This window comes from Grus americana, chromosome Z (assembly GCF_028858705.1).
Source record: "Grus americana isolate bGruAme1 chromosome Z, bGruAme1.mat, whole genome shotgun sequence".
NCBI classification, from domain to species: Eukaryota; Metazoa; Chordata; class Aves; order Gruiformes; family Gruidae; genus Grus; species Grus americana.
The window spans coordinates 9,772,759-9,794,694 of record NC_072891.1 but is presented as its reverse complement, the minus strand read 5'-3'; the positions used below and the strand labels follow the sequence as shown (position 1 = coordinate 9,794,694).

Here is a 21,936-nt window from a genome sequence, read left to right as displayed (position 1 = left end):
AAGAATTTTAAAATGCCTATTAATTTGAGGAGCTGTGGTTCATTTTACCTACTTCTGAATCTCAAATTGTCAGGAGGAAAGAATATCATTATTCATTAGGTTGGGAAGGTAGAAGTTTCCTGTCTTACAATATGTGGATGTGTCACCTTTTGGTCTGGTGGTGAGGGAAATGAAGTCAAGAAATCAAATCCAGAGTGCTGGCAAAACGTTTTAAACATCCCTGTTTAGTTTACCTAGCCATGTCTTCCATTTTGAGCTGTGAGGCTTATTGCAGAGTACTGTTATTGAAGGGGAAAAAAAAAAAGCCTACCACCAGGAAGAGCAGCAGAACACACCCAGTTTCAGACAATACTATTTGAGACCTTAGTGCTGTAAATGATGTAGAAATGTGCATGTATTAATGAGGGATGTAATAGGTTTCAGTGAAAGTGGGAGATAAGATGTGTTAATCTTGTATATTAAATAGTCCTACAACAATGAACCTTATAATGAGGCTGTTATTAAATCTTCACTGACTTCAGTGAAACCAGTACTTCTCAGTTTGGCATGTTTAAGGCCAGCTTTTAGAAGAATTGACCAACTTTCTGAGGCCTTTGATGTCATTCTGAAATACTTATCTAATTAGAGATGTGTACAGCACATGATGGAAAAGAAAATCTTTGGAGCATTCTGACATGGAATACTTTGCTTTTCTGGGTTTGGGGACACCTTTAGAAGTAGTATTAATGCGTTTGTATGGAGTTTCATTTGACCTCAGCTGCCTTTTAGGAAAAGGAGCATTGCATTTCTCTCATCAAAAGCGTGCAAACAGATTGTGTTCTAACAAGGTTAGAAAGACTGTCAAAATAGCAATAGTTTTAAAAGAAAAAAATAGATTATCTAGAACGATCTGCAATTTTTACATTCCATGCTGTTCTAGCTATAGCACTGAAGGCAGTTCCATAAGAAGGGCAAGATTTCTTGGCTTGCTGGTATTTATTTTTTTCTATTTTGGTCCAGCAACATTTACAGATTTTTACCTCACCATTTGCAGATAGATTAAAATCTACATGCCTCTAAGTATGTTCTAGTGTAAAAGGTGAAACAAGAAAGTTGAAATACCCAAGCCTAATGCAGACTGATTCAGAGAGGCAACCGCGCGAGGAAGTGGCAAACAAAAGTATTCCCTGTAGCGATCAGGTTTCCTTTCCTGTACAGACCTGAATGAGGGATCTCATTCTGGAAGTGGTGGAAGCTTGGCTGGAGGAGAGTCTGCTTTTCTCCATCGGCATTATTCCCATTTGAGGGCTGTAAGGAAAAGGTTTAGTGAGAGACATCAAGTATATAAAATTAAGAGTGATGATGGATTGTTTCCTGCAAGGAAGCAACAAGACAGACACCTCTGTGTATTCTCAGGTGATCCCCATTCTGATAGTTACCAAGACCAAACCTGATTAGCTTTGTTATAAAACGAGTTGATGTTTTGTGATCTCACATTCTCATTCCCTGCAAAGCAGACACCTTTTTGATTTACTATGCATGTTCTTTAATTGAGATGGAGGTGCTGTAGCTCTGCTCTCAGTAAGTTCAGGTTTTACATTTCATTTCTCTTTTGCCTCTTCATCCTCTTTCCTCCACGTATCTGACTCCAAGCTCACATTTATCCTGTTAAATAACTCCTCTTGCTGTGTCTAAACATAACAGGCTGAGCATCCTTTCTCAGATACCTCGATTCCCATATAGGCTAAAAGCACCTTATCTCTCCTTGGGCTTCTGCCAGGAGCTCCGTTGTCAAATTAAAGTAAAGAACATGGCTGTTTTAATATCGAGTAGTACTGATATGACAAATGGCTTTGTGTAAACAGTAACAGTGGCTACTGTGAAAGATTTTTTAATTCTTACAAAGGCCTGCAACTAAACCAGCAAGTATTTCCAGTGACGGGTACTTTATGTAAAGGTGTGACTGCCTGTGTGGATGGAAGGGAGTGTAATTTGAGGGGGATTGGTAGCAGGAGGAGTGCATGTCGGATTTTCATGTTTCAAAGTGGTGTGTTGGATCCCTCTCTGTAACAAAATTAACCTCAAAATTTGACAAGCACTCTGTGCAAGTTCAGTTGGGAGAGTGGTAATATCCAGCAAGGTCACTAGGTGGAGCGACAGGTCCATTTTTCTTGTTGCAGGGGCTGACCAGTGCTTTTGTCAGCTTTGCAGATGCACATATGGTAGAATATTATCATTTTATGGTTACAATTATGAGCAATTTGATAGAAAATGAAAGCTAAATTATGCAGTGTTCCTTTTATTTGTTTAATTTTGCACTCTAAATGTGTGAAAGGAAAAAATAGCACTCTTTTTGTGTGGACGGTGATAGGTGCAATACCTTCCTTTGGCTTCATATTCTCACACAGCACAGGCTGAGATATTTTCTATTGTACCTGATGAAATGCGTTCTCAGGTGCTAGGACTGTTTTGCACAGAAATTGTATATGGCTGAATGTCCAGTCTCCTTTTTTCTATGAAAAAGGATCATACATTTGCCAGGTGATAGACAAATACATAAGTAATAAGTTCCTTAACAGTTTCCAGTGGAAGAGGCTGGGTACCTGTACCATCTAAGCAATTGCCAAAGGAAATCTTTAAATCCTGAAAGTCACTATAGACATTGGCAGAGCTCCTGTGAAAGGAACGAGTACGTGCTGAACAAACTCTCTTGCCAGAGAAAGAAAATCTCCTGCCGTCACAGTTCTTAAACCAAAAAATTTTTATGGCCCATGCCAGGACCGGTAGCCTGTTACGATGATCTGTGGGTCCTGTATTGTGTGTATTCAGGTTCTTAGTTTTTCTGTTATCAGATTCCTTACATTCATTATTATGAAAATGCATGTTTTCACTAGTGTGTATAGTGGCATAACTTGCCTTTTGTGTATTGCATTCTTCCCTCCTTTTCACTAGAAGAAAGTTGCTAGCAGAACCAGTCTGCACAATAAACCTTTAGTTTCTTTTTTCTTTGCTTGTAAGTATCCTTTTGTTTGTATTAATGAAGATAAGGCTGGAGATGTGTTTTCTACTTGGAATGGAAAGTGCAGGCTCTGAGATGGTATTTGCATTTATTGATCCAGGCACATCTGCTGGTATATGATGGCATGTGATATTTTTGTCCTTACACACCTTTGAACCAGAGAACATGGCAGATAAGCTGTCCAGTTTGATTGGCATATCCTGTGGAAAGGATTTTCAATGCATAGGATCAAATCCGGTACCCTAAACTGCTTTTGCATTTTGGAAGTATGATAGAGACTTATCTGAGTTCATGTGCTATGTTGGGAATTAGTTTTAGGTTTAAATGCTTTTCTTGCTCTTTTTAAATCATACTATCTTTTTGTTTGGCCAATTTTAGATGCACTCTATATTGTGCATTTCAATATTTTTCAGTATCTTTAAAGTGAACTAGGGGAATTTCATCATCTGGGTGGAACAGAGCATCTTAGTAGAAGACATAAAACTCAGGCTGTCTGTAAAAGAAATTAAAAAAATTACAAGTACTAGGAATAAATCATACTGGCAAATTTAACCAGAGTAGGAAATCTTGTATCTTTTATTGCCTTTTTTTTTTTTTTAGGATCAATTTTCACAGTTGCCCTACAGGTGATATGGGTGGAGATGGAAAGATTATTTTCTGAAAACAACTCATTCAGCTGCTTAGGAAACTGTGTTTTTTATTTCTGTTCCCACCTGACATCAGGAAGTCCAAAGACTAGATTTGAATTTGATGTTTTACATATGCTTCCTGAAAGCTCAAAAGGACTGCCCTAGCTTTGTCCCTAACTTTGTTCTTAACTCTGTAGCTTTTCTTCAGGTAGGTAACCATAACTTAACTAATTTGTATGCGCCATATGCAGTCTTGGCTCACTTCAAAGTGTAATCAAGTCATGAACTAATTACAATACCATATTCCCAAAGAATGTAAATTTAATTTCCCTTCAAACAGAATGGGAATGTATTAAGCAATTCCTTTATATGAGAGCTATGGCATTCAACAACATAATGCTGATGCTTTAAACAGCAGTGAAGTTCTTAACTTTTGTGGACCTTGTGACCTTTTTCCCTATGCATCTTTGCTTTTTATTCTTGCATCTTGAGTTAATTTACTGACTCGATAACAACATTAATATATTCAAGTGTAAATTAAAATGTAACTGTTGGGCTTGAGATTGGAGATCACTCTATCTTATTGTATGTGACTTGCCTCTCTATAGTGTTTTCAGAAATGCACTTCCTGAGGATTTTGGATCAGAAGGAGATTGTGTTTTGAATTAAAGGCTCATAAGGTTCATACCCACACCAGATGATTTCTTTAATACATTGAAAAGTGGATGTGCGGAAAGTTCCCTACAGGTTCTTAGCATCACTGTGCCAAGGAGCCCACATAAACTCAGTTATATAAGAACGAGCGAAGTGAAGTTGTTCATAAAACATTTTATTACCTTCAGTCTTTGCAGCATCTTCAGAGTTTAGATAATAAACCTTCATAGAAGTTACTAGTCTTTACCCTTTCACAGAACAATGATTCACATAGGTTGAAGCCACTTACTTTATTTCTCTTAATTTTAAAGGCAGAAGAAATGTGTTAGGGTTGACTTTGATCTCTGCCTGAATAGTTTGATTTCTGAAATGCAGTCCTGTTGCTCTTCTGAGATGAGATTGTCAAAGCACAGGACTGCATACGTATTAAACACAAGTTGTATTTTAAAATTAAATGTGGGTCAGCTTCCAGTGAAGTATGTAATTGTTCAATGCTAAAGGAAAGAGCTTAGAATATCTTAGTTTATAGTTTAAAGTGTTCCTTTTAGATGTTAATTCATTAATACCAGCAGTGTATTTTTATTCATATGACTTTTCATATGTAAGTAGTTGAAGCTGCATTATTTTAATCCTTTCTTTGGTTAGGAAGAAGAGAGCCTGCAGGTGGAAATCAGAATGACATACATATTGCTTCTTTCCCAAAAGGCACAGCATCTTTGTGCTATTGATATGCAAAATATTAAGGTAGAAAATAAACCTCATTGCCTCATGTGTCAAAATACTGAAAAGTATATGCTTAGGTGATGCCTGGAAAAATGCAGGCCCACTTCAATCTGAGCACACTTGTAGTGGAGTTTGCCACGAGGCTGTCATGGACCTCTGGGGCTCTGCAGACTCTGCAAATCCTGTTCACTTGTATTATGAGTGTTTAAATCTAGCTTGAGCCTTAGTTGTAGATACAGGGATAGTATTATTTGGAGACCCAGCTTTGTTGCGTCTTAGCCTTTGCTTGAGTTTCGTGAAATGCTTTCTTATTCTTGCAGCAGCATTATAAGGCTTTTTTGGGCTACTGAGTGACAGTGGGATGCCATAGTAGTACAAGGTGCCAAAGTTACAGAAGCAGAGGTGTGTCTATTAAACAGGTGTGAGCTTGCTTTGACATTGTTCAAGTTTGCACAGTCCAGCCACATTGTGGAAATGGTGTGGTGTTGGTATTGCAGCCAAACTAAAAACAAACAAACATACAAACAAACAAAAAAACCAAACCCAAAAAGCAAGGCATGAAGAGCTTGATGCTGTGTACTGTGGCTGTGCATGGCTCCTTGAATAGGTCTCGCTTATACACACCTAGTTGGAGGGCAGGCAGACAAGCTCAGGTCTGCCTGCAACTTATTTGAATAGATTTTTCTTTGGAAACCACAGACCTCTCTCAGTGCTCAGCCTAGCTTCAGCAACCTAGTATTAGTGATGCTTCCTCAGCGTCTCCTCCTCAGTCTAGTTTTTCCACAGTCTCTGTCTTGAAGGGACTACCTGAGGCAGTGAAGGGAGTTTGGTCTTTGCTGAAGCTACCAATATGATGATAACTAGTCAGCTTTCTAGATGCATGTCCTTAAACAGGGATTAAAAACAAAAAAAAGTTTTGTGGCTACTAGATCACGATTGCAGATGTCAAAAAGCTTTCTTCATCACATGCTGAAATCATATCCCTAAAGGTTTCTTGTATCTTTACTGCAAAGTGTTAAGTTACAGCTATCTTATTTAAATTTAAGTCTAACTTGTGCCTGTTTTTACTTTTTCCTTCTTTTGCTTGCTTTATTCCTTTTTGCATATCTCTGTAATAGCTCTGAGTCTCTAGAGAATCTTCCATTGGGTATAGGGGCTGATGGGACTGGAGCACCTTGTTGCTGAAGATTTAGTTCTTGTGTTCTCTTCTGGACATGGATCAGAGTGTGCAGCCTTGAATCAAAGGATGGGCCAAGTCAGTGGTGCAGTCAGGGACTATAGGAATCTGTGTCATCCCTGGGCATCTTGTTTGGTGCTTGGAAGTCTCTTAGGGCATGTCTGCTTGGGTGAATGCACGCACACTTGCACTCTAATCAGGTGCAAGATGAATCTGGTCTGTTAGTGCTGTGTCTGAGCTGTGCTAACTTACCCTGCAGCTGCAGGACTTGTGTCCTGGAGCTGGCTTGTGGAGTGTGGGACGGCTGGGCTGCACTGGTGTGCACAGACATGCCCAAAGACTCCCTGTGTCACAGTTTTTCCCTGTGTAAAAAAGGAACACTAGAGCTTATGCCTGTCCCAGAAATGCTTGTGACAAGCCATTGAGGAAGGAGTCGCTAGGTGAGGAGTTCTCACAAACACTCTGAAAATATGGAAGGGTCTTTGTTATTAGGTTGATTGCCAAAAAATCTCATCAGTAGTGTTCTCTTCCCTTGCTAATACCTTCTAGAAAACTTTTTTCTAGCCCCAGATTCCTGAGATGGGAGGCTGCTTTAATTTTTTTTTTCTTCAAAATAAAGTGAGGTAAAGCTAAACATTTCTTCTTGAATGATACAGGCTAAAACTCCCCTTGTTTCTAAAGACAAGATCTTCTACCTTATTTCTTTCTTTGTCCTCTTACAAGAAGTGACTAACAAAGGCAGAACTTCAGCAAACGACCCTTGTGGAGTAGCCTGGTGTTGGCTTTATTTGAAAACCTTGCCTGTAGATGAAGAGACCAGTGGGCGTTTGAACTGCTGTAGCGTGAACATTACTCACGGAAGGATGCGGAGGCTGATGTGTAGAATTCAAAAGCTTTCTAGGAAACAGCTGAATGCTCTAAACAAAAACACTTCAGATTTTAAGCTCGGCTTCACGTACAGTCAAAGAGGCAGTGGAAGCAGTGTACTGGGAACAGCACAGGAGGTCAGTGGATATGCTAGAGATTGAAACTTTTTCTCCCATCTCTTTCCTACCTGCTGTCTCCCAGTTTCTGGGGAAGCAAGGAACTGTAGCTGTTTGTCCTGCTTCAGCTTGTGAGAGGGCTTAAAGTATTTCAGCAATGAGTAAGCTGGCAGTAGTTGGTGCAGTCATAGAGCAGACTTAAAAGCCTGAGCCTTAAGAGTGGAACGGGAGAGAGAGTAGGGTTGAGACTTTGGAAGGTGGATGGATGCTACCAGACAAGCTCGCTGCTACTAGAAGAGATGTCCCCCTCTCCCAGCTGCTCGCTTTGTGCTAGCTCTTGTGCTTGACTGACCCTTTACCTTGCTGGGTCGGTTTGCTGAGCCTTTGGAGTGAGTGAGGGGTTTGGGAGAGCTGCAGAGCTGGTGCAGATGGAGGCAGTGAGACTGAGGGGGGTGAGTGGGAGCGTGTCTTTGGCAGCAGTTGAGCATTAGGTTGGCTGTGCCTTCTTATGAAGCTTTACCCCTAGGAAAAGCTCTTTGTTCCCTGCCTAATGTCCCTCTCCCCGGAAATCTGTTCCTAGCCTCTGTAATTGTGCCACCACTGCATGTTAGCAGTCCTTCTTCTCAAAGCCAGCTCTATCTCCACTGAGGTTATTATCTCTTAAGAGCCATAAATGAACTCTTAATTCTGTGACTTATATTCAGTGATGAAATTAACTAATTTATTCAATAAAATATATAGTACTTGCAGTATGACATGTAAATGTGGCTTTTTAAATTTTAACCTTTTCATTACTGATTTTGATATTTTTTTTTTGTTTTGTTTCTCTCCCCCTCATGGACAACCTTAACACTTTACTAACAAACTGCATAAAATGTATTACTCAGGTACATTCAAATGCATATTTCTTGGACATAAAACTACTATTCAGTGAAATGCCAACATATTGTACATCCAATATTTGTGCTCCTGAACACATGAAGAAATATCTGATGTGAGCGTTTAGGTGCATTACTTTTTCTGTGGAATAGAAATCTGTAGGACCTCTTGTCCTATATTTTTTTTTTACTTTTATAAACATTTTCTTAAAGCAATTATGAAAATATTTATTATCACTTCTGTATTTGTCTAGAGACTGTATTGCCATAGTACATATGTGCCCTTGTTATATCTGAATGACTTAAATATTTTTGTGACAGTGTTGTATATTGCTTGGCTAATTTGTAGGGGGGAAAAAGAGATCATCTTGCTGCTTTTAGCAGAAATTCAATAGAACGGAAGAGTAAAATCTAATATTAAGGCTTTTTTTTCTTAAGAACATATTCTGCAGTAAATGTACCAGCACTTTATGGAGAATTATCGTACTTAGAGCTATTCTGCATACGTCTTAAACAAATTAACATTTTTTTTTTTTTTTCCTATTTGAAGCTTCACGTTTCCTTACTTAGTAAGCAAAGCAGGACTTTGGACTCTTAGACTATGGTGGCTGTAACAATACGTTGCTTAATGTAGAGTGATTGTGTGAATGAACATGGTTTTAATCTTCTAATACAGGAAGCTTTAACAGTTACAGTGCTGACCAAATCTTAGAAGAATTTCAGGGTTATCGCAGTTGCTTTTCAAGTTCATGTTAACTGTTGCCTTTCCCACTCATGATCGCATAACTGACCCCTGGACAATCACGATTTGCTTGCATGCTTTCCTAATGTTAATTTTACATGTCATGTTTTAAGCGGTATTTTAAATAAATTTTGCAGCTGCAAGCAAGAGATGGTGGCATTGTGCACAGCAAAGGCTTTGCATTCTGTAAAACACAATTTGGGCATCTCTTTTATGGTAGACTTGCTCTGTGTATGTGTGAAGCTTGGGAGTGAGGGCAGTCTTGCCTGGCTTTCAGCAGGACTGGTATTAACTCTGGCAAGAGTGAGAGTAGGTGCATGGCCATCAGTCGTCCCAAGGCCGTTTAGGGTACTTGTTCCTTGTGCCAGCAGTGTGCTGGCTGGAGGGAGAAGAGGGTAAAATCTGTTTTGTGGGGAAGGGGTTGCTGGAAGCAAAGTGAATTAAGAAGGCTGTAAAAAATTGATAAAGATAGGACTGTCTGTTTTTATATTCTGCCACATAACATGAGTTTAAATGAATTTCCCTATAATTTGTCTTCAAATACCGACATTTAACTCTTAGGCTGTATAAATGAACTGGCTTTTTCTAGAGTAAAATTCATGCCCTGCGTCCAGGCTAATATGTTCACCTACTATAAACATTACTGCTATGGTTACAACCGGAATAAAAAATTCCTTTTATATACATCATAGCTGGCAGAGACTCCTGAGACCACCACAAATCACTTCAGCCTTTTGGTGCTCTCTGACAAAATGAACTGAAATGTAAAACAGCTCGGGCTTCAGGCAGGCGGCTCTAGAAAGCAATTAGCTTGTTTAGACCATTGTTTGTACCCTCCCATATTTCCAGGTGCTGAGCAGAGGTGTTCTAGGAGCTCTCATGATTGATTTAAACGTTGGGGTTTAATAACCTCCCACTCCTTCCTAAAATGTTTTACTTATTCTCTGTGTAGGCTTTTATTTAAAGCAAAGAAAAAACAACCAACCAACCAACCCCTGGCAAGGCCTCCCCTCCCCCAAAAGAACAAGAAGAAGAATAAAAAAAAAAAGAAAAAAAAACCCTCAGGGTCATAACAGGGAATAACAAAGCAGTGAGTTATTTATGCAGCCGTGATTGGCAAAAATGATTGCAACATGAATTTGCCCAGAAGCAATGATTAGATCATAAAAATGTTAAGGAAATCTGTAACTCAACACCATTTTATAGATTGAAGAAGTTTTTGTTCCCTACCTTAATTGCAGTGACTTGTTATTAAAGTATTTATTCAGAGTAATCTCTTTGGACAGCGAGCCCTTATCCCATCTGCATGTATAATTAAAAGTGAGGGGGGAGAGAGGGGAGCATAAATGGTTTACCATGCTACATGAGCAAGGGAGGGAATTACACAATGACAGGTGAAGAGCAGATTTATCTCCTGTTGGAATTTCAATGCTGCAAGCAAGGCAGGACACTGTTGCTTGCTAATATCCTTGCAAACACCACAGTTGCTGCTTCTCCAGATTACTGTCCAAAAATCATGCCTGGTCTCTGAAAGGCCTGTAGTGCTGCATCTGTGGCTGTGGGCTTTGGAGCCGTTGGTGCTCAAGCAAAGAGATTGGATTTGGGTATGTGGGCTTGTGAATCCATGTCTGTGCTTAAAAATGGACTGTTTACTTACTTGGCTGGCTATTTATTTATTTATAAATAAACATTGCTAGTGTCTGGCTTTGCTGAATACAAATCAGAGGGTTGTAATTGTTCCAACTGAAACAATGTCATCACCTGCCTCCTGCTGCTGTCCCTTTTCCAATGATAAAAGAATTTGGTGCAATTCTTCTTTTTCCACTCTTGACTACAAAGAAGGTTGTACTTGAACATTCATCGCTAGGCAGATTTATCATCATTAGGCAGTACTCAAACACACAGTATCTGTTTTTAAATTGAACTGTTATGGATCTAAATCAGATTTACACAGAGTAAGTTGGTATATATTTGACTCTAACTATTCACTAAAGAGTATTTTTCCCTTAACTTCTGATGTCTCACCTCTGCAGCAGCAGTACAGAGAATGCCAGGAACTTTTGAGCCTCTATCAGAAGTACCTAGCTGAGCAGCAGGAAAAACTATCACTCTCCCTTTCTGAACTCAGTGCTGCCAAGGAACAGGAGCAGAAGGTAAGATCTTTTCTCCCATCTCCTTTTTTAATGACAGCTTTGAAACATATTTTCTCTTTTACTAGAACTGCAACTTTAAGTGCATTGTCTTGCATTATGCAGTGGCAGATACTGTTTTGTGATTGGCTTCCCATGAGTCCTTTCCTTAATACATGGATTGCAAGAAAACAAAAAAATCCCTAAATTTATTAATGGGTGAAGTTCATTGACTATGTTGTAATGGAGTAGGAATCATAGGAACCTGTGCTTTTGCTAAGGAAGAAGTTAAGATGCTCTTTGATTTTCTGTCCTGTTTCTTAAACAGTAAAATAATTGCAGTCACTGAAGATACGGCTTTCAAGTTTTCACTGTGGCTTTTGATGACTGAAAAGGACATTACAGATGATGTATTTGGTCAATAATACAGTTAAAAACCAAGCAAATCTTGACTAGAGATACAATGTGTTAAATTAAGTGGTAAAATGTTTCTCAGATGCATGTGCCCAGAGACTTGAAAACATGGTTGCCTGAGATGTTTTTCTTGATAGCTTGATTTGCATCCCTGGAAATTAAGGCTTCTTATGCAAATGCTCTACCTAATGTTCTTACCTGCTTTTCCCTTTCAGTAGCTTCCATCTGCAGATCTCCAGAATCTATCCTATCTAAGACTATGCCTTTTTTATAGGTTGGAACCTTGATCCTTTCTTTTGCTGGAAGAGTCTTCAAGGCTTATAATAAGTCTAGAAGTAAAGTCATCAGCACAGATTATCCAGAAGGTGGCCTGATTCTGGCCTCTTGGTGGTTCCCTACTAACAAAATTGCACAGACAGATCCTACTTCTCAGGAGCCTGTGAAGGAAGAGGTGCATTTTTAACTGTGTTCAGGAAGCAGTTAGCAATACTTCTCTGACTTCATCAGCATCAGGAATCGTTTTTTATCCTGCTGATGATTGTCATGGTTCTGGTTATTTTGTAAACTATGTTGCTGGACATTGAGTTGTATGTCAAGCTTCAAGCTTTTTTTTTCCATTTCCATTCTTTCGTATTTTTATCTGCAATCCATTTTATGATGGCATTGAGTTCAAAACAAGAACCTTTTTCTCTGAGAATGTATGACACCTTTGTTCTTGCCTGTGATATGCAACTTGCGGGGGATCTTTGAGGAACACAGTCCAGAGGGGCCCATGTAGTCCAACAGCACCCTGGCAGCTGTTTGGAACGATGCTAATAGCTCTGTCAGGTTCTGCCATGCTTAACCTTTCATCTTTCAACTTTAAATACATATATCTTGTACTAGGTTAGCACCTAGTATAAAGGTATATGGTGTAATCGCATCTACAGTGCTGAAATACAGAAGCAGAGAAGAGGAAACCTTCAGCCCATTAACTGTCAAATCAGCATCTGCTGGTACAGCAATCCATGTTCATCTCCTCTTGTTCTTCTGTCTTCCTAGTCACTCTATCAATGTATTCACAGAGACTTCTTTAAACTTCTTTTCTGATTTCATGTGCAAAGTTCTATCAAGCTTATGTTTGATCCCATTATTCCTTTTCTCTATACTTACAGGTACTTTTGTCCACAAATGTAAAATCGAGGTTTGCCTTGACATTTCATTTATAGTTACCTAGTCTACAGCTCCAGCCTAGCAGGTCTGAAATTGCCCTAACCCCCTTGCCCTGTGCAAAGGTTTGTAGGCATAGATAAAAACCTGCCAAAGCTTGTTTCAATTGTTTTTTCTTGTAGCTTGCAAAACTTTTCCAATGTTTCTAGCCGCCTTCTTCAATTTTCTCTTTCTATGCAGTCCTGGTAAGCATAGAGCTGCTTATATCTTGAATGCATTTGGCTTTATAAATTACTGCCTTTGTTTCCAAACAAGCACTTCATGCTATGCTTCTCACAGCTCAGAAACTGTGGAGAGATTTGCAAGACTGCCTCATTGCGTTGCTTCTTTCCTTAGCACACTCCTTCATGTGACAGCTGTGAAAAAGTTACTGGGCTGCTTCTTGTTGAACTATTGTGTTATTTTCACACACCTTTTTTGTTATTGTCTTTTTGTCTCTTGCCTTAATACCCAAACGGTGAGCTCTTAGGGTTGTAGTTGGTCTTTTTTTTGTTCTGGTTGAGCGTTGTCTTAGCACAGTAGTTCAGGCAGGCATAGGGCTTGCATTCTGGTGTCTGCCTCGATGGGGAATGCCACAGGGGAATGCAGCAGGGAGGGATTTTTGGGAGGTAAGAACTGGGACGGGGACAGACCCAGAAAACTTTTCTCCTGCTCTAAGTGCTGCCCATGCCAACTTTCTTTGCCCTGCTGAAGCTTTTATGCTCTTCCTCTTTTTGTTTTAAGCTGGACTTTGAGAAAAGCCACCTTGTTTAAATATTAGGCTAAAGGAAGTCTTCCTGAGTTTTGTTTGAGTCCTGATCCATTGGGAATCTTTTTCCTATTGTTTGTTTTTCATTGGGCTAAGGAAATCCTGGATATGTCTGGCTTTAAATCAATAGATGCTAGCTTGCTACCTACTTTTCATTTCTTTGAACTGTCTAGGAGAGGTAATCATTGTTTCTTGTTTCAGGTGACTGCTGATGTTACCGGGGCATCCATGCTTCTATGTAAGATGTTGTTCTGATTTTCCTGTGTCTTCCAGAAACATGGGACTGCACAGTTATACTCCATACTGAAGCACTTCTTTGTTCTGCCTGTTACGAGCTGTTCTTTCTTGTTTCTGTTCATTTTCCCCTACTTGTTTATTTTGATTGATTTCTAATGGTACACCTATATGTTAACATCACCTGCTTTTCACCTGTCTGGCTCCCTCATTCTTACTGTACCATAATGCTGACCATGAGCTGTCACTTTCACCTGGGCTTAGACAGGTATTTGAAAGCATCTCCTTTCAGTCTTTAAATGCTGGGCTTTGCGTTAGAATGAGACAGTTAACAGGTGAAGAGAACTGCAGCATTACCAAAGATCTGTGGCATTGTTGCAAAAAAGGGTGGAGTTGTATGGGAGGCAAAGGACTGCAGTAGCTGTGTGCATGTGGCTGAAATGCAGCCCTGGCTTGTAGCCATATTGAGCTAATGCAGCTACTTTGGTATTAATTTTTATTTTTGTCTGGTTTAGCATCACCTTAAGGTAGCAATAATTCTGAAATCACGCTTTCCTCTTACCTAATATTGCTTCTTCATAACAAAAGTCAGCCCCCCAAATTTAAAGAAGCATTCTGGTGGTAGTGAAATAAAATTACTGGGAAGATGGTGGTGAGATGATTTAAGACAGAACTCTCGTGGAGTCAGTAATCAGTAACTGGAACATGGAGCTTCCTTTTTTGTGAGATAAAGTTAATTCCATTTGAAAAGATACTTAAGGTGACATGAATTGAATTATTCAAACTGGCCTTCTCAGCATTAACTCTAGGTTAATATCTCATGATGCCTCTGGTTTCATTACAGGAGTTTTAAGTACATAACTTTTTATAATAAATTCAATACCTAGAAGCCGAACTGAAATTGGTTTACCTTCTACCAGCCTATAAAAAGAAGCATTAATTGTAAAGTGAATATTAAAGTGGTCACTAAAGTTGACTCAGACAGATTCAAAGAGATAGCTCTTGTGTAAAGGAAGTGAAGAGCTCTACTGAACAATAGGCTTCTGCCCTGATGTTAATGGAAAATACAATCCATATTAAAATGTAGTTAAACTTCTTCTATCAAAAATGATTTTTTGGATGTTCTTTCTGCAGCTCCCAAATGCTCAGTGTTTGCCATTTTCAGAAGCTTTACACAGAGATGTAAAGAAAATTGCCCTTGTTCTAGATAATCAGGTCTGACCTAGTTAAATAGTTGCTGCTTCACTGCCATCTCAAACAGTGGCAAGAATCCAGTTTACTTTGGCAAGTCTCTGTAGATGTTCTGTAGCATAGGGTAGGACTTGAGTCACAGAAGTTCGACAGGCAGCTGAGTTTCTGCAGGACTGGGATTCTTGAGCTACTTCACCTAAAAGAAAGATAATACCTGTAGTTTCAGCATTGCCTATTCATGCTGATATTTGAATTTACAAGTACAGCTGGCAGCTTTTGTTTCTTATTTGTGGAAGATTACCAATACATCTGCTAATTCCCTTGATTTACACAGATTCTTTTTATATTTTTTTTAAGCATTGGTTCTTTCCCCTGTGTAGAAACAGCATAGGTATGGGGTGGGATTGTAGACAGAAAGGAAGATCAAGAATTGGAACAGCTTTCCCAAAGAAGCTGTGGATGACCCCTCCCTGGAAGTGTTCCAGGCCAGGTTGGATGGGGCTTTGGGCAACCTGGTCTAGTGGAGGGGGGGTTGGAACTAAATGATCTTTAAGGTCCCTTCCAACCCAAACCATTCTGTGATTCTATAATTATTCTCAATGGCATATTTGCTCTCCCCCTTTCTTGTGTATTATGTTATCTGCCTCCTGTTTGGTGTTTGCATTAGAGTAATGTCAGAGGCCCTCATCAGGAATGACGTGCTGTTGTGTACTAAGCACTGTGCAAGCATACTGAAAGATACAGTCTGCTTTGGGAAGATTGTAAAATGTTAAGATGATTAACTTTTGCAAGGAGACTATTTTTTTTTTTACCTTTTTTTTAAATGTTACTATTTCTCTTGAATCACTTGTTCATATTAAAAAATTTTGACACAGTTGTGGTGTCATATCACAGTGAAGTCCAAAGGAAGCCTTTTCTTGCAAGGACTAGAAAGCCTTGGTTGTTTTTTTTTTTTCATGTCAGTGACTAAAATTCTTGTCTGTATCATTATCATTATTTGCCTTAATAAGGGTGATTACATACTAAAGCTTCAAACATTGGTTATTTGATTTATTATTTTTTTCCTTTGAAAAGGATATTGAAATAAATCAGTCTTCAGAAGCCCTTACTTTCCGATTCTCCCCAAACTTTCCCATTCCTCTTTTTTTCAACACAGGTCACCTTTAAACACATTCTTAACTTGCTTAAAGAAAAAAAAAATCCTACATATGCAAAAGGTTTTAATTGCTATAAGGTAAACCTGCATGATAGAATTGACTTTGTCTGTTTACCCAGCTGTACAGGAACAATGGATGAGCCCATCTGAAAGATACTTGAGAACTGGGATAATAAATAAAGAACTAATTTGACTGTAGACCCAAGGGTATTGGAATAATTTTATGAGGCCAGACAGAGACAGAGTTTTAGCATGAGTAAATATCGGGAATAGCCTTGCCTTACCTGTGTTACTTTTGGCAAATCCTCTGATCTTTCCCTGTGCCTCTCTTATCTGTAAAAGAGAGATAATGTTTTTGTCCTCATTCTTTCTGTTTTCTACTGAGAATGTCAGGTTTTGGGTGCTTCTTCATGGTGTTCAAAGTGATTAGTGATGATATTTCAAACTTAAGGTGGTCTGGAATAGAATACCTTATAATACGATGAAGAAAAATCATGTTTTTTCCTTTCACCTCTATGTTTAAAAGTCATAGTTAATTTACCTGTCTTTTCTAAAAAATGCTAACACCAAACAGCGATGCAGGTGGACATAAATATTTAAATGAAAAGGAGACATCAGTATTGCTAACATTCACAATAGAATTTCACCAGCACTCGATCCCCTGGAAATGTGTGCCATAGTAGAACTGTTTGGCTCACATAAAAGCCAGATCTACTTGCATGCTGTTAGTGATGCTGTATTCGTGGTGATAAGCACTTCACTCTCAGCTCACTGCTTAAGCGAGGTCTGAGCAGTTCACTGCTTAACTGAGATCTGCACCAGTTCTATGTCTTTGTTCTATTGTCTTTAATCAGCCTCGTCTCTGGTCTTTTTAGGGTCTTTTGATTTTCTTTTTTTGAAGATGCCTGTTTCGGTTTCATTTTCATTTGGCTTTAAAAGCTGTCCCTCCTGTGGAAATCTTTTCCTTAGGTGGACACTCATCTCTGGTATATGTTTTTTGTGTTGGGGAAAGAAGACAGTGCCTTCCTTTAGAGCAAAACATTCTCTTGCCCTTGTAGACTTCTGATGATATTGTTACTATTGTGAAATGATACCTCTGGATCTGTATGAGAGTTTAAGAAATTTGTAGCAGGACTGTCTGTCCTTGAGAAGCACTTTACAAACTCTTAGATCAGATATTGCAATTTCTTCAGTATAACCCTCGCAGAGACCATTGTGACCATACCAGCATCCTCTCAATCTCCCTTTGAAATGAGAGAAAGGCTCCTTCAGTGAATGCAAGGCTTCATAAGACTGCACTTACAGTCAAAAATTTTGTATTATGCTACAGACCTTGAGGAAGAAAACTTCTGTTCTACCCATCACTTTGTGGAGTTACCTGTTTACCTGACAGCCATTAGGAGTGCAAACATTCCAGCTGCCTACTCATATGCTGGCACTTTTGGTTGTGTAGTTTGTTTGACCTATGCATGTGCCCTTTGGTTCTGCTGTCTTTAGTCTTTTTCAAAAGATGAGACTCTTGAAAATCAGTTTCTCATGTACTTCCATCCTCCTTGATTCACCAGTTCCTGGTAAACAGACTTCTCAGATTCCTCTAGGTGTGGCAGGTCCTGTATGTTGTGATCAGGATTACATTCCTGAAGTTCCTGACTTGTTGAAAACCAGTGCTGGACTTTCAAAGCCTAACTAGCAACCTAATGTAACTTTGAAGGTGGCTTTGTTTTGCTGAGGTTTGGACCAGATAACTAGCAGAGTTCGCTTCCAACCTGAATTTTTATGTGACTTTGTTCTGTATCCTCTCTTCATCAATCCGGTTGAAGAGAGAGATCATCCTGTGAGAACCTGTTTTGGTAAAGAGTAAAAATGCTTCTGGGCCAGTAGCAATAGTCCAACAACTGGACCCTTATTTCTTAAAGTGGAAACAATTAGAATTGCTATTTCTTGCAATTGAAACAAATACAGGCTATATTCTAACCTAGGACTTTATAACCTAAATCCCTTTATTCATCAGTTTAAATTCCACATAGTGTGATATTAGTGATTATTATATTGAAAGGTAAATTGCTTACCATCTCTTGCCTGCAAAACACACATTTTTGTGTGTTGATCAGGTTGTTTAATTAGAAGTGTCTTTCTTTAATGAAAACCAGGTGATTATCAGTTCAGGGCACTATAGGTTGGTCTTTGTATGGCAGAAAGATTTTTCATGAGAGCCAGGGCTGTAATTTTCTTTCAGCTAAGAAGGTGGGAATTTGTTATCTGTCTGTACCAGGATGATTGCCTGCAGAAATATCTCTTTGAGTTAGTTCTGAATACCCTAAGATTTAGCTTGAGTTTCTCATTTTGAGCTGCAAAAAGTTCAAACTTAAAGTTTTTCTGATGCACAGTTTGCCATTTGAAGTTTATAAGGACTCTCCTCCTGGGATTTTATCCACCATAGGACAAATTCATAAAGCTCTTGAGACAGCTGAACTCATTTCCCTATATAAGCAGAATATATCTGGTGAGCTGGCATCAGCACAGACTGTACATCTATGACATTTATTGCAAGACTGCATACACGTTGCATGTGATTATGGTTTAGAACAGCCTGGTTACCTCTCTCTGATCCAGTGAATGTGTTAAATATCGTTGCATAACAATTTTTGATTGCCATCTATTCATAACAGATGCCAGAAAATGTCTGAAATGTCCCACTTTCAGATGTATAGTAATACACATTTTTCTTCATTTTGGAAATTCACTCTTATGATTTCAGAGCTTGGGATGTGGGTAGAAACAGACCATGCAGACATTCAGGACTATCATGTGCCAGTGATGATTCATATTACCATCAACACAAACAGGGATGCATGAGTGTCTCATCTATGCAAGAAAACTGTCAGTCTGAAACCAAAGTAGACAAAGCTAACCACACAGATACATGGTTTCTCAGGCTGGCTGAGCTACTTCCTAAGATTTAGAGTGGGGCAAAACAGATGATGTCCTTTGACCTGTCTCGGAGGTTTGGATTACCTTGAGGTTTATCTTTGCCTTGAAATAAAGTAATTTCTAGTCAATCTGCAATAAATTCATTTGATTCCATGTTACATCTTTCCCCATCTGTACTCCTCTCCATAAGCAGCAGCCATCCTGTTGGCTAGGGCAGGCCAAACAAATTTTCAGAATGTCTTCTGTTTTCTGCTGTGTAACTCCAAAAACTCATCTTGCTCTCTGGAGCTGGGTCATGAACATCAGTACCTCAGTTGAAAACTGTCAGTTTACAGTGCATCTGATGAATGTTTCTGCTCTAAAACTTCAGAGAGAGGACTTTTCACAATGTAGTAAGGATGTTGATGCCTTCTATGTCTAGGTGAAGGACCCACTCTTGCAGGCTAATGTCACGTTAAACCTCAGCAGAAAAGCTTTTACTCACAGTTGTATTAAGAATGTCATTTATGTTCATGGTTACAGAAAATGAGAATGAAAATTTTAATAGAGAACTTGTCTCAGTAAATGAGCTCGTGAGTCTGCAAAGGTAGAACAGTCTATGAGCAACTGAGGTCAGTCTTCTGGATTTCAAGTGACAGCTGGTGGAGAACACTTCTTTTTCTGGGATCCATACATTCATCACATAAAGCACAACACTCCACTGTTAATACAGCTTATTGGCACAACTCTTCCTGTTGGATGCTTACCCTTCAGGACTCATTCAGTTAGGCACTCTGGGACTCCTAGTGATTTCTCATTTTGGAGTACTTGATAGTGTCTCTTGTAGTGAGCGTGTACATCTAGGCATGGGGTTGAAGGAGAAAGAACATTTATTTTGATCTGTAAGTTTTGCATTACTGTGGGTGCACTGCTTTGGAGTCCCTAGAGAATTTGAGGCTGAGAAGAACAGAGGACCTGGGATGCACTGAATTGTTCAGGTAGCAGCATGCATGTCCGTATATGTGCTAAGGACTTACTTCTGACCAGCACTGCTAATGCAAAAATCCTTCTGCTCGGTGTGCCTGGGAGCATATGTAACCATCACATGAATGTATAGACAGACTGACTTGTAAGTAACCTTTTGTTTTTCAAACCAATATGTAGCACCTGGTGAAGACACAAACCTATGGCTCAAACACCAGCACAAGTTCAGCATTCACACTTGAATTGATGTACATGTAAGCAAGCTTGAATGTAATACTGTCTCTGGTTGTGAAACTACTTTTTCTAAATCTTAACACAGAAGTAAGTCCCAATTTAATCTTTTTTTTTTTAAATATTTATATTTAACTTGGATGTTCTAGTTAATCAACAGATGTCAGCCTTTTGAAATGTTATCTTAGGTCCTTTGTGTAGATTCTAGAGCTTCAAGTGAAAACAGAACTAGTCATATGTCTGGAGAAGGTCCTTTTTATTTGAGGAAATGAGAGTTCAGACACACATGCAGAAAGGTCTTTTAATATTTAGGCCTTTGTTTTTCATTTTATCCGTGGGAATGTCATTAAAGGGACATGAGAAGTTTTGATTAATATTTTTCATTACTTGTGCTGACCATGAGAATTCTGCATAAAAGTGTGCTACTGGGACTGTGCTGTTCTGGTCTACCAGGTAGATGAGGGCTGGCAAGCAGATAAATTGGGATCTAATTCTGTTCTATTACTGTCTTGCCATCAAGTTATTTAATTGCTTGCTGGCTTAGTTTCTTTCTCTTTAAATAGAAGATGATACCCGCTGTTAGAGCATGTAAACTCAGAGAATTTAAAATGTTGTGTAAATGCAAAGTTGAATTGTTTGTCTAGCTATGAGTTTAAGGGACTGTAAGAACTGAGTCTGGGGCTTCTCCATACGTAAGTTAATTCTTGTAAAAAGGTAGTCTTTTTTTCCTGTGCTGGGTTAGAAATAACAAGTACTCAACATGGGGAAAAACCTTCCGATGCTGTATGCCAGAAGACACACACACATATCATATGAGTCATTTCATGGACATGTTTATACTTTAGAGATAAAAAGGATCACATCATCTGAAATGAAGAGTTTACACTTCTCTAAGTAAAATACGAGAAGAAAACACTGGAGTCCTCTATTGGCTAGACATATACCTATGCATTCTTATTATCTGTTTATTTTAGCATTAATTCTATTATAATGGCTTATCCCAAGTACTGTTATTGTAACAACATGCTTATTTATAGCTGTAGAAGTAAATGTGGAGGACGACAGATTTTCTTTAAAAACAGTATGTCAAAACTTGCAGGTGGGTTTGGGTTTTTTTGGGGTTTTTCTTTTTTAGGGATTTGTCAGTCAGGATAAGTAACTCAGTGAACACTAGCATATTAGAAAGTTACTCCTTGATTCCTTCTTCCCAATGATGTGAGTGATAGGACCCCTAGTTACTCTTGGGTCTGTCTGTAGAAAGCAAGAGGGAAAGTGTGAGGCATCTCCAGAAGGTGACTAAAATCTAGCTCATGATTCAGTTTAGAAGAATCTGGGCATCTTTTTTTCTGAAATCTTCATTATTTTATCAAATATAAAGATACTCCTTTTACTTTTTCATGAATGATTAGATGGCATCATCACTAGTGTACAATCCTAAGTAATAAGTAAGACCATGGGTTTTTTTGTGTGACTTGTTGATTTTCTGACATATCATTAAAGCTGTTTATATGTTGAACTAATCCCTTGTGTTAAAATTAGTAAATATTTTAAGTATTCCTTTTCATTTGTCTTCAACCTTTTGGACTCTTGAGTCTAAACTTCTGTGTGGGAGCATATTCCAGGTGACAGGCTGCCAACAGACCTGGCAAAAACGGGGTTGTTCATTATGCCCTTTTAACTTTTTTCCCTAGTAGGAGAAATTTAATAGATTGAAGTAAGAGACCAATAGTTCTGTTATAATAAACTAATAAGAAGGAGTTTAAGGATATTAAGGAAATGTTTTGAAATGTCAGCAACACTGTAAAATGAGAAGCTGGTCACTTTTTAATAACCAAACAAAAGCTGGGGAAAAATCTCTCCTTGTCCAGTGAAGGTGTTGGTGAAATAACCAGTTTTTTCCCCTCTGTTAGTGAAGGAATCTTTGTGTCATGGTTCAATGGACAGTT

General features: G+C 38.8%; 1 protein-coding gene across 6 annotated transcripts in view; it reads left to right on the top strand.

Moving 5' to 3' along the window:
- KIAA1328 (KIAA1328 ortholog) overlaps window positions 1-21,936 on the top strand; it is a 180,218-nt gene that overhangs the window by 63,788 nt on the left and 94,494 nt on the right. For all 6 annotated transcript variants that reach the window (XR_008574656.1, XM_054809792.1, XM_054809789.1 and 3 more), the window contains one exon: window positions 10,810-10,937. Coding sequence is in view for 5 of the 6 variants with exons in the window: in XM_054809792.1 (XP_054665767.1) it covers window positions 10,810-10,937 (128 nt within the window). In the remaining variant the exon portion in view is untranslated. The remainder of the gene's footprint in view (window positions 1-10,809; window positions 10,938-21,936) is intronic.